Source organism: Mus pahari, chromosome 2, assembly GCF_900095145.1.
Source record: "Mus pahari chromosome 2, PAHARI_EIJ_v1.1, whole genome shotgun sequence".
In the NCBI taxonomy this organism is placed as follows: domain Eukaryota; kingdom Metazoa; phylum Chordata; class Mammalia; order Rodentia; family Muridae; genus Mus; species Mus pahari.
Window position 1 is genome coordinate 18,987,192 of NC_034591.1, and position 11,479 is coordinate 18,998,670.

At 54.5% G+C, this 11,479-nt stretch overlaps 3 protein-coding genes across 7 annotated transcripts in view; 2 read left to right on the forward strand and 1 right to left on the reverse strand.

Annotated features, from left to right (window-relative positions):
* Asic3 (acid sensing ion channel subunit 3) overlaps positions 1 to 2,288 on the forward strand; it is a 4,560-nt gene extending 2,272 nt beyond the window's left edge. The window contains exons 3-11 of one of the 2 annotated variants that reach the window (XM_021190032.1): positions 261 to 388; positions 553 to 742; positions 834 to 890; positions 989 to 1,136; positions 1,407 to 1,498; positions 1,575 to 1,654; positions 1,754 to 1,825; positions 1,951 to 2,009; positions 2,122 to 2,288. In XM_021190032.1, coding sequence (XP_021045691.1) covers positions 261 to 388; positions 553 to 742; positions 834 to 890; positions 989 to 1,136; positions 1,407 to 1,498; positions 1,575 to 1,654; positions 1,754 to 1,825; positions 1,951 to 2,009; positions 2,122 to 2,200 — 905 coding nt within the window. In that variant the 3' untranslated portion in view covers positions 2,201 to 2,288. The remainder of the gene's footprint in view (positions 1 to 260; positions 389 to 552; positions 743 to 833; positions 891 to 988; positions 1,137 to 1,406; positions 1,499 to 1,574; positions 1,655 to 1,753; positions 1,826 to 1,950; positions 2,010 to 2,121) is intronic. The other variant, XM_021190033.1, reaches the window with a different exon arrangement.
* Positions 2,289 to 3,792: 1,504 nt separating this feature from the next.
* Cdk5 (cyclin dependent kinase 5) lies at positions 3,793 to 8,178 on the reverse strand. Its single transcript, XM_021190034.2, has 12 exons — positions 8,060 to 8,178; positions 7,411 to 7,499; positions 7,262 to 7,329; positions 7,099 to 7,159; positions 6,934 to 6,990; positions 5,573 to 5,668; positions 5,347 to 5,421; positions 5,108 to 5,204; positions 4,870 to 4,939; positions 4,404 to 4,464; positions 4,220 to 4,300; positions 3,793 to 4,070 (listed from the first exon to the last, which is right to left on the reverse strand). Exons 1-12 carry the CDS (start codon positions 8,094 to 8,096, stop codon positions 3,984 to 3,986), a joined length of 879 nt encoding a protein of 292 aa, XP_021045693.1. The 5' UTR covers positions 8,097 to 8,178; the 3' UTR covers positions 3,793 to 3,983.
* Positions 8,179 to 8,481: 303 nt separating this feature from the next.
* Positions 8,482 to 11,479, forward strand: part of Slc4a2 (solute carrier family 4 member 2) — a 17,517-nt gene continuing 14,519 nt past the window's right edge. Inside the window, exon 1 of one of the 4 annotated variants that reach the window (XM_029535404.1) lies at positions 8,482 to 8,988. The gene's annotated coding sequence lies outside the window, so the exon portion shown is untranslated. Of the gene's footprint in view, positions 8,989 to 9,839; positions 10,045 to 10,359; positions 10,461 to 11,479 lie in introns of those variants that run through there. The other 3 variants (XM_021190029.1, XM_029535406.1, XM_029535405.1) reach the window with 3 other exon arrangements.

Sequence of the window (11,479 nt, forward strand, 5' to 3'; positions counted from 1 at the left end):
AGGGCTGTCTTTTCTAAATCCTGAGGAGAGGGACGGGTGGACACATGCTTGAGGCAGAGAGAGAGAGAGAGAGGGAGAGGGAGAGGGAGAGGGAGAGGGAGAGGGAGAGGGAGGAGGCAGGTGTGTAGGTAGAGCTCCCAAAGCATGTCGTCTTGTGGGAAGAGGGAGGGCTGTCTTTTCTAAATCCTGAGGAGAGGGACTGCCAAGAGAGTCTCTCCTGGGAATGGAGTGTCTGGGGCCTTAAAGGCCCCTCCCTGCAGAAGAGACCCCATTTGAGGTGGGGATCCGAGTGCAGATCCATGGCCAGGAGGAACCCCCTGCCATTGACCAGCTGGGCTTCGGTGCGGCCCCAGGCCACCAGACTTTTGTGTCCTGCCAGCAACAGCAAGTATGTTGGTTCAACTGCCTGTGCCTCCCACCCTCCCCAAGCTCCTACCCTCCCTAGAAGACCCTCAGACCCCAAGCCAAAGTGCCTCAGCCTGACTGTGGGAGCCTCACCCCCCCCCCAACCTCTATTACTACATGGCCTCTGTAACCTTGTCCCTCTGACAGCTGAGTTTCCTGCCACCACCATGGGGTGACTGCAATACCGCATCTGTGGATCCCGACTTTGATCCAGAGCCCTCTGATCCCCTGGGTTCCCCTAGCCCCAGCCCTCCTTATAGTTTAATAGGGTGTCGCCTGGCCTGTGAGTCACGCTATGTGGCTCGGAAGTGTGGATGTCGAATGATGCATATGCCTGGTAAGGGACTGGGCTCTGTTGGGAGTAGGGAATGAGGATACCCTAGGGGGCGCTCTCAAGCTCCCGGGTCGGTCTCTTCTTCCTATCCTAGGAAACTCCCCAGTGTGCAGCCCCCAGCAGTACAAGGACTGTGCCAGCCCAGCTCTGGGTAAGGCACATCTCTTCAGCCTCCCTGTCCCCACCCACTCAGACGTTGATCACAACCCTCTGGCCAAGTACTCCTGTCCCTTGCTTTGCGGCCTGCAGACGCTATGCTGCGAAAGGACACTTGTGTCTGTCCCAACCCGTGCGCCACTACACGCTATGCCAAGGAGCTCTCCATGGTGCGGATTCCCAGCCGCGCTTCAGCTCGCTACCTGGCCCGGAAATACAACCGTAGCGAGACCTACATCACGTGAGCAAGTGACGTGGTAGCAAGGCTGGAGGCACAGTACCTGAGTCAAGGGGCTCCTAGCAGGGAACTGGACTGGAACCCTTTTGCACACAGCCCAGGCTAGAGTCATCCCTACATAATGGGTTCTGGGACTTGAGCAAACTGCTTAAACTTTCTGACCTGGGGGATGGGAACAACCCAAGGTTCTTGAAAGGGGCCAGAATGCCCACACCTACTTCCAGCTGGCACCAGGTGGTGTCCAGCAAGTAGTTCGCGCTTCTTTTCCTTCAGGGAGAATGTACTGGTTCTGGATATCTTCTTTGAGGCCCTCAACTATGAGGCAGTGGAACAAAAGGCGGCTTATGAAGTGTCGGAGTTGCTGGGTGTGTACTGAGTGCCTGGGTCTGCAGGGGTGCAGAAGGTAGGTGATCAGGAACTGACAGCACTCTGCCTCCACAGGAGACATTGGGGGACAGATGGGACTGTTTATTGGAGCCAGCCTGCTTACCATCCTCGAGATCCTCGACTACCTCTGTGAGGTGGGATAGAACCCCAGACACCATGGGGAAGAATCAGGCCACCAGTGTCTAAGAAGGTAGATGTTGGTTGGCCACCTTACTCCTGCCACTTGTCCCCAGGTTTTTCAAGACAGAGTCCTGGGGTACTTCTGGAACAGAAGGGGCTCTCAAAGGCACTCTGGCAACACTCTGGTAACACTCCCTTGCCCTCCTCCATCCCCAACACTTAGGCCTCACCCCAAACCTTAAACACTTGATCCAGAAGCTAGAGGTGCAACAATCTTGGCTGGTCTCCACCTGACTCCCTCTTCCCACAGCTCCAGGAAGAGTTGAATGGGCATGGAACACATGTTCCCCATCTCAGCCTAGGCCCCAGGTAATAAGAAATATCCCCCATAATTGGGACAGCTGGGACAGGTTGAGAGGAGGAAGGTCCAGGACAGAATAGGTGGAGGGGTCCTGCCCAGTGCTGTGGCTTGTCCTACCAGGCCTCCTACCACTCCCTGTGCTGTCACCAAGACACTCGCTGCCTCCCACCGTACCTGTTACCTCGTGACAAGGCTCTAGAACCACTTGGCTGCACCGTGACATCTTGGACATGCCCAGCCTGTACATCTTTGCCTTCTTTACCCTAATAAAGCTCTAGTACACGTGCCTCGGGCGTCTGCCTTACAGATCAGACACTAGCAGAGTTGATGACAGCTTCCAGCCCCATCCATTCTCCAGCTGGACCTGGGCCCCAGTTAGACTTAATAATTCTCTTGAGATGGGGGTGGGATAATTTTAAGATGAGCTCAGTCAGGCACACCTTAGTGAAGAATTAATGAGCTTCTCAAATCCATTTTCTTTTCATTTTGTTTTTCTTGAGTAGCGGGGACTGCACCTTGAGTGTGGAAGACGCCCGCTATGCGAGTGTTTTCCCACGGAAGTGTCCCCCATCACTTTTGTTCTGAGGCAGGGTCTCATATACTTCCGGCTGGGGTTGTGCTATGCAGCCAAGGACTATCTTGAACCCCTAACCTCCCAAATGTTGAGATTATAGGCATGGTTGGCTCCCTAGACCTTTTTATATCTTGTTTATTTAGAAACAGAGTCTTATTGGTTGTCCAGATTACTTTGAACTCACTCTGAAGCCCACGCTGGCCTTGCAGCACTGCCTCCGGCTCCTTGGTAGTTTGAAATGAGGCCTATACCACTAGGCTTACCTCCTACCAAAATCTAAGAAGGTAGTCTCTCCATGCCCAGAGCTTAGGTGACAGCCCACAGTGGGCATGGTCAGTAAGTATTCACTGCACCAATGGTGGAGAGTTGGAACGAGGTTCCAACTAACTCAGCGAGAAGGTGGAAGAGGCAGGTTACATGAGAACTAGTCCATGTGCAAGAACACAAACTGGTGTCTTGCCTTCGAAGGTTCTCACCTTTCCAACCTCTCCACAGGAGCTGACAACCTGCTGAGACAGTGGGCCCAAGAGAGCCCTCCCTTCCCCTTCCTGTCTTTTTTTTTTTGTTTGTTTTTGTTTTTTCAAGACAGGGTTTCTCTGTGTAGCCCTGGCTGTCCTGGAACTCACTTTGTAGACCAGGCTGGCCTCGAACTCAGAAATCCGCCTGCCTCTGCCTCCCACGTGCTGGGATTAAAGGCGTGCGCCACCACGCCCGGCTCCCCTTCCTGTCAAGAGAGCACTCCTGGAGTTCCGTCTCACTCCAGTTTCCTACTCTCACTGTACTCCAACCCCTGGAAAAGTGGCAAACAGGAACTGGGAAGGGCTGTACTTATGGAATAGACCCACACAGCTCTGGGTCTCCCCTGCCCCAGCTGACAACTCCAAGTGTGAGAAGACAGATATGGAAGGCTCTACATAGGACACAGAGCCAGAGAGGCCTGGCCCACTCCCTCCTTCTGCACTCGGGCATCCTATCTCAGGACTGTATCTGGCCTTGTAGGCAGAGGAGAAAAGTGTAGAGGAGAATATAAGCTGAGTGTGGAGGGACTGCCATGACACAAACAAAAAAACAGGGACCATTGCCTCCTATTCCTGGTCTCAGGGTACATAAAGAGACAGAGCAGACATGAGTAGCTTGGTGCACAGGCTGTGGGCCAAATCACATTGCAGGAGTCCCCAGTCACCCTCCAGAGCCACCCCACCACCATATCATCAGACTGTGGGAAAGGAGCCAATTTATGAAATTAAATAAAGTCCACGGAGGGAGGGAAAGCCGCGGGCCAGGGTAACTCTGCCCTGGCTGGCCCAGCACAGCTGGTGCTCAGCATCCCACACCCCACTCTTCCACCCTCCTGGGAGGAAGGCTTAAATAGGCCAGGCCCCAGCCTGGCCACCGGGAGTCAGAGAGCCTATGGGGGACAGAAGTCAGAGAAGTAGGGGTGCTGCAAGGCCTCCTCTGCTGAGATGCGCTGCACAGGGTTACACTTCAATAGGTTCTGCAGGTGGGAAGAAAGACAAAGGTGGCTCAGGCTAGGACAGCCCACCATCTTTTGACCCTCTGAGCAAGCATACAATCTCCAGTTTTTAGTCCTGGACAGACAAATGGCCCCATCCATTAAACCCCCCCCCCCCACCAGGCACCTACCTGCAACAGGTCTCTCCCTGTGGCATTGAGCTTGGGTACGACATTCACCAAGGATGTTGTAGCTGGGTACATTGGGTAGGGCTGCAGAGGAAGGCCAGGCAGAGTCAGGTCAGAAGCATGGATCATAGAGTTGGAAAATAAAAGGGGCCTCTAATGAACCAAGACCTCCCATAGCCAGGCTCACCTTATAGTCTGGCAGCTTGGTCATGGCAGGCCACTGCTCCTCAGTCGGTGTCCCTAGCAGTGTGTCCATGTGGTCAAGGGTCACTTGTGGGGAGGGTTACACCTACACTTCAGGGGCCAGTGGGGGGATTCCTCACTCCCACCTGTCCTTCTCTTATACCACCATGCTCTATCCCCAGCCCAGCTTGAGGTGAACCCCATTTTATGGTGTTTAGTAGGAAAACCCAACCCCTGATACTTGTAGTTCAAACAGATGAGTCGTTTTTCCCCAAGAGCCTTCTTCCTTCCTCCTAAGGCTCACTGGGACAACTTCTAATAGCTTCATCCTTACCAACAGTGACTCCATCCATGCAAGGACAATGTGAAAGGCAAGCAATGGCTAACTCTCACCCCTGCTCTAAGCTCTATGCCCACTCCCTTTCTACAAAGAGGTGAAGGGGTGTAGGCTAAGGGCACTGGGAGGATATCGGAAGATCCTCTTCAGCTGGTCATCCACATCATTGCCAGGGAAGAGAGGTCGTCCTGCATTAGCCAGCTCTGCAGAAAAAAACAGGGATAAAAGCATACATGAAGGACCCATCGTTCTGAGGTGCCCCTGTGCCTTCCAGCCCCAGCCCCAAGAGCTCCCTCTCCCTTCCTTCACAAGACCTCCTATTTGTTACCCCAACCGGAAAGGAATACCTCTGCAGAACCCCAATGTGTCACCTGCAAAGATGCAGCCGGCTGACCACATGTCGATGGACGTGGAGTACAGCTTGGCCCCAAAGAGGACATCCGGTGGGCGGTACCACAGCGTGACCACCTGGAGAAGACCCCACCCACAGGGACCCCCCCTCCCACTTAGAGAGCTGGAAGGAGGTCCAGGAGGGGGCTCAGAGAGCAGAGGAAACAAGGCACTGGGGGGCTCCCTCCCTTCAACTTCATGTACCTCTTCCCAGGCTCACCTCAGCAGAGTAGCAGCGGACAGGGATACCAAAGGCTCGGGCCAGGCCAAAATCAGCCAGTTTCAACTCCCCATTCTGAGGGGAGATAACACAAAGGGAACATGGAGAAGGACTTTTAAATGGTTCAGGATAGGCTCAGGTTTCCTTCTCCCCATTCTGCTCCCTCAGTGCTCCCCACCCCTGGCTCCAGCGTCTGCATTCTCATTCCCTGTTCCCAGAGCAATACCCTGTTTATGAGCAGGTTTTGGGGCTTCAGGTCCCTATGTAGCACGTTGCGGCTGTGACAGAATCCCAGGCCTTTCAGCAGCTGGAAGAGGAATGACTGGGGAGAGGTAAGGAAGAGGGAGTCAGACCCACTACGACCTGTAGCCCATGTGACTTGCAGCAAGTCAAGAAGTCCATTTTGTGTGTGTGTGAGTCCTCTGCAAGAGCAGAAAGTGTTCTTTGTTATTGTTTTGTTTGTTTACACAGAGGGACTCTCTGTGTAGTCCTGGCTGTCCTGGAACTCCATCCATAGATCAGGCTGGCCTTGACCTCAGAGATGCACCTGCTGCTGCCTCCCAAGTGCCAGAGTTAAAGACTATCCCCTCACGCCCAGCTCGGCACGTGCTCTCAACGACTGAGCTATCTTTCAGCCTTTCATCTTAGTTACTTTTGAGAATCTGCATTGCAGGCACTGGAGGGATGTGGGGGGAGTACAACAGTAACAAATTGTCCTTGCTTCTCACAGCTTTCTGGTGGATCTTCCTGTATTTCCAGTCCATGTTGGTCTCCCCTACACAGCAGCAATTGGGTACACACACCATAAGTATCAACACAAATACAAAGCTCAGTATTACTCGGGACCCCACTTCCCCTGGAACCTGGGCCAAGGCACTTGGTTTTAGGCCTAGAATCGTGACTGCTACACAGCAAAACTTTCAGCAAATACTTATTTTGTTGGTCTCTCTCTCTCTCTCTCTCTCTCTCTCTCTCTCTCTCTCTCTCTTAGATTTACTTTAAAATTATGTTTGTTTGTATGTATGAATGTACATGTGTGTCAAGGGGAGGAGGGTGTGCACATGAGTGCAGGTGCCCTTTGGGGACAAAAGTGGGTACTGGATCCCCTGGGTCTGGAGTTACAGGTAGCTGTGAGCTATACCAGTTGGGTGCTGGAAACTGAACTCACATCATCAGGAGGAGTAGCCATCTGCCCAGTCCCTTTTGCCTTGATTTTGCTTTGATGTTTGAGACAAGGCCCTGCTTTGCATCTCAAGCTACTCTTAAACTTAAGATGGCCCTGCCTCAGCCTTCTGAGTGCTCAAGTTAGAAGTACGGGGCACTATGCAGGCCCAGTATTTGTGGAATCCAGGACATAGTCTCTCCTGTGTCTCATCTCTGGAGTGCAAATGGCATCATTGAAATCAGATACTGTCTGTGCAAGTCAAAGGCGACCACAAAAATAACGTTCACCAAGACAAGTAGTCCTCGGTAGGCAGAAACAGGGTTCCCCTGGTACCCCATGCCCCCAACCTGGCAGTCAAAGAGTGCTGATATTTATATAGGCACATCCAGGTACCCTGAATCCCTAGGCATTCTTCCTCTCACCTTCACAATCTCAGGGTCCAGGTCACCATTGCAGCTGTCGAAATATTTCTTCAGGTCCTAAGTGGAGGTCACAGTGAGGAGAAGAGGACCAAGGTCAACCTTAGTCTGGACTCCTATACCCTCCCATGATAAGTACACCTCCCCCCCCCCAAGCCCCTCTTTCACCTGATCACAGAACTCAAAAACCAGTGTCAGCTTCTTGTCACTATGCAGGACATCATGAAGCCTAGGGAAAATGAAAGGCTTAGCCACACCTCCAAGCTGGCCTCTAACATCCCAATACCAGCCCAGTCTAATGAGGAGGTTCTACCTTCTCCAACAATGTTACCTGACAATGTTTTTGTGCTTCAGTTCTTTGAGTAGACAGATCTCCCGGAGGGCTGAACTTGGCACTCCCTATAACATGCAAGGGGGTAATAGTTACACACAACCCAAGACAGACTTTAGACTCCCCTCCCTCCCATGCCCTAGGCCTACCTCATCATCATCATCCAGCCTGACACGCTTCAGAGCCACAATCTCATGAGTTTCCCGGTTTTTAGCCTTGAACACAGTTCCATAGGTGCCTAGAGGAAGGTCGGGGGTGAGGGAGAGGCTCCTTCTCAATATCTTAGTGTGTAAGGGCAAGTTTTCAGGGCAAAGGCCAGATGTGGAGTAGTTCTGTGAATGAGGATGCCAAGGAGAAGGTGCCTAAAAAGCCCCAAGGCTTCAGCTGCAGGGAGAATCTGCCATAAACTCCGGGGTCGGGGGTAGGGTCGGGAAGTACCGAGGAGTCACCTACGGGAGGAATGAAGGCCTGCAAAAATGTTAAGGTTGGAGGTTCTGCAATGAATTGAAGCAGGAATCCCAGGTGAGGTTTGCAAGTGATGCTGAGGCTAGGGACGAGAAATGCAGGAAGTGCCGCGGTTAGGAAGGCTGGCCCAGAGATTGCTAAGGCTAAGAGCAAGAGTTTACCGCAGATGCTAACACAGGGTTGGTTTCTGCACTGGGTGTTGGGCTCAGCAGCCAGGGCTTTTGGCCAGTGCTGAGGTCGGAGCCTGCAGGTATAGCTGACGGTAAGGAAGCTGGGACTGCAAGTAGGGTCTTCAGAAAAAGACCTTGCAGGAACATCTCGTGGTTCCATTACCTTCCCCAATCTTCTCCAGTTTCTCGTATTTCTGCATCGCAGCGGCCGCGGGGACCCCTGCGGGCCCTCGGTTCTAAGACTCCCGGCCCTGGTGTTGCAGAGGAGGTGGTACCCACAGCTCCAGCCCCGCCCACTCGCTCACCACGCACTGGCATCTGGGACTTGTAGTCCCGGGGCAGCCATGTTCCCCAAGAATGCCTGTGGCGGAGGACACGCGGACTACAAAGTCCAACAGGCTGCGTTCGGGCTCTCTGCAGCGATCAACTCCAGGGACTCGTTTCCATCGCGGAGGCAAACCTTAAACTTCAACTCCCAGGAAGCATCGCGTGTCCGCTTTTTCGGGCGTCTCCGCCGAGGCGCGGAGGCTCCCAGTGTGCCCCGCTCTTGTTATTATTCCTTTTCTGTGCTCACAGCCTTCCAGAAAAGGGCCGCTCCGGGACTACGCGTTCCAGAATACAGTGAGGGTGGGGGTGGGGTGCTCTCTGCTTGAAGTTAGCGTTTGACGGCCTAGATCCCGAGCTCTGTTGGCCTGGCTCTGACCTGGTTGGGTGTTTTGAGTCACCAGCGACCTCCTGACAGCTTCAGCACTAGTTTTCACCTCTCCTAGGCTACCTGGTGACCCCAGGACTGACTAGGGGATGATTCTGAGCGATGTCTTACTGCTGATGACTTCACAGGGACCAGCTGACCACAGGGCTGGGCCGCGAGACAGGTGTGCCCCGTTAGAGTCTGGATTTGAGTGGAAGGACACACGCCAGAGTCCCCTCTTTCTGCTGGGCCCATTTTATCGTCTCGAAACCCACCGGACTCCAGCGGCTCCACTTTGACATGCCGAGGCCAGCTGACTGGAGCCTGGGTGTCCCCCAGATCCCAGTCTTCAGAGCAGGCCCACTGGAGTCAGCCAGGGTGTGGCCCGCGAAGACTGGCAGGTCAGTTCCTTCCCTCAACAGACAAGACCACAGACAGATGCTACACTTGCAGCAAGCAGCCTTTACCTCATCCTATAAAGGAGTTGATTATAGATTTTCTTGCACTACTCTCTAATTGTCTCATGATTGCATTCTTGAGGGCTGTGAAGCGGGCGAAAATGGTCCCAAACAGCATTCCTCAGCGCGGAACCAAAGTAGGCGCTAACCGTTTGTTAATTAACTCACTTAAATCTGAGTGTTTTTGCATAAACAATATTGTGATTTGCCCACGTGGCAGACTGAAGACGCATAAAGTGTATTCTTTATCTGAAATAATTGATAATTTAGTTGAGGAAACATGATGACACGCAAGGGTCTTTAAAATATAGGTGTCGGCTGTGAATAGGTTTCCATTCAGCGCGGAGGTAGTTCTAGCGAAAGTGAGGAATCTTCAACAAGTTGTCTTTGTTTTCCATCAGTTCAGGGTCTCGGCCACCCAACGCCACCCACTCATTACTCCTCACATTCGCCTGCCACCCGTTCTCTCAGGTAGACACCGGGGCTTTCTTCGAGCCAGTGGTGTTATTTGGACGGGGGCCCTGCAGAACCTTAACGTCAAAAAATCTGTAGTTCAACTCCCTGCGTCTCAATTTCCTGGCCTACTCCACGCCCTCGACCCCCAACGTCAAGCTGGCTTCTTTCCTCACAGAGGTGGCTCCCTGAAGCCGAGAGAAGGCGAGCCGGGATCCTCGCCGCGGGTGGTGGTGGGGAACAGCCGGAGTGCCGCGCCGGCGGTGTGGGGCTGTGCCTGGGAGCGCGCCCCCGCCGCGGAGGCTCGGCGTCCGCTTTCCGCCTCTCGGCTAGCCGCGCCGGGGGCGCGCACGGCGCGCTGCGGGGGGCGCGCACGCTGGAGGCTGGCCTGCCCGCGGCGCGGGGGAAAGTTGAGTTGGGAGAAGTTGGGAGCGGCGGGGGCGCGCCCCGGAGTGGGCACCGGGAAATCGTCGGGAGCGCGCGAGGGTTCCGGAGGATCAGGGGAGACCCGGAGACCCCCCGGGACACGAAATCTAGAGCTAGCGGGTAAGCAGTTAGGTGGCGGAGAGGGAGGGTGAGGGCCGCGGAGTGTGTTGGGGGGGGGAGACTGGAGACTCGGGCGCCAAGGGAGTGGAACTGGAGGAAAGGGCGGGGACTGGGGCGCAGGGAGCGAGGTTTTAGGGAGAAGGATGGGGAGGCGAGTGGGAGTACGGGTCGGAAGCGAGATTCCGTGGTCCGCCTCTTAAGAGTTACCTAAAGCCAAGGTGCCGCGCCCCCTGTCACCAGGAGGGGGTAGTCTCAGAGAGCCTTCAGCTCGCTCTCCCACTCCCGGGCGGGTTCCAGACGACCCTGTGCCCCAGAAACTCGCCACTTCGGGGGTTGCCTGTAACCGCAACTCTCCAGATCTCGGGATTGAGAGATGGAGCCATGAAAAGAGTTGGCGGGTCAGGTCAGGACAAGAGGTCAGACAGAAGGGGGAGCAGCTGGGTGAGGGTGGGAAGGACGAGCCTGAAGTTTGAGTCCTAGCGGGCTGCCTTCTCTGTAGGGCGCTCCTTGCTTGGGTGTGGGGGGAGCGCTGCTTCAAATCTGGGTCCGTTTTATCAAACTCTCTCCGCCCCCACCAGCCCCACGGCCAAGAGCTGTGGAATGTACGAATTCACTTGGGGAATGGTTAATACCCAAGTGGGGGTCCGGACTGCTAATCCCTTGGGCTGGGGGAGAGACACTAATCCTTCGGGCCCGTCGGGGCTGGTCCGGGGAATGTGCCCCCACTAGGATTATCGGTAGGGATGCCCTGGACAGAGGCTGCTTTGTATTCTACGACAGCGGGGAGGGGGGCATGGGTAGAGGGAGGAGGGCTTGGTGGTGGAACACACTGAGGGCCAAGCCTGGGAGTGGAAGTGAGCACCTGCAGGTGGTGAACACAGATTCCCTATACCCCTCCTAGACCAGGTCCCCTCCCTCACACCTCTCCCCCACACGGGAGCCCTGGCTGAAGGCCTGCTTGGGGGGGGGGGGAGGTGGAAAGAGCAGTCAGCTGAGTTGGTATTCTTGCCAGGAATGTGTGGCCCAGACTCCCCACCCTGGGCTGATCCCCCCCAGACCTCTGTTATTTGACCCTATTCTAGCCCATCTCATTGCCAATGTAGCCATAAATCAGGCAACCTCACATCGGCAGCAGCACCTGAGCAGCTTAGTATTGTTACCTTTGGGTGTGCCCTCACTGTGCATGGGCACCCCAGTTTGCACTGGTTGGGTTCCATCTACCCCCATCACAGCTCACAACCTACAGTCATCGTCAGGAGGGCTGTCCTGCCACTCAGATTTTCCTGACCCAGGGCTAGGGAGGGAAGGGGTACTGGCTAGCTTTGTGTCAACTTGACACAGCTGGAGTTATCACAGAGACAGGAGCTTCAGTTGGGGAAATGCCCCCATGAGATCCAGCTGTGGGGCATTTTCTCAATTAGTGATCAAGGGGGAG

Coding starts and splice junctions, on each gene's coding strand:
- Cdk5 (XM_021190034.2), bottom strand. CDS start 8,096: ATGCAGAAATACGAGAAACTGGAGAAGATTGGGGAAG. Junction 5,669..6,933: donor TGGACCCTGAGATTGTGAAG/GTGAGAGGAAGA, acceptor ACCTCTCCCCAG/TCATTCCTCTTCCAGCTGCT. Junction 5,422..5,572: donor AAAACCTGCTCATAAACAGG/GTATTGCTCTGG, acceptor ATCTCCCCTCAG/AATGGGGAGTTGAAACTGGC.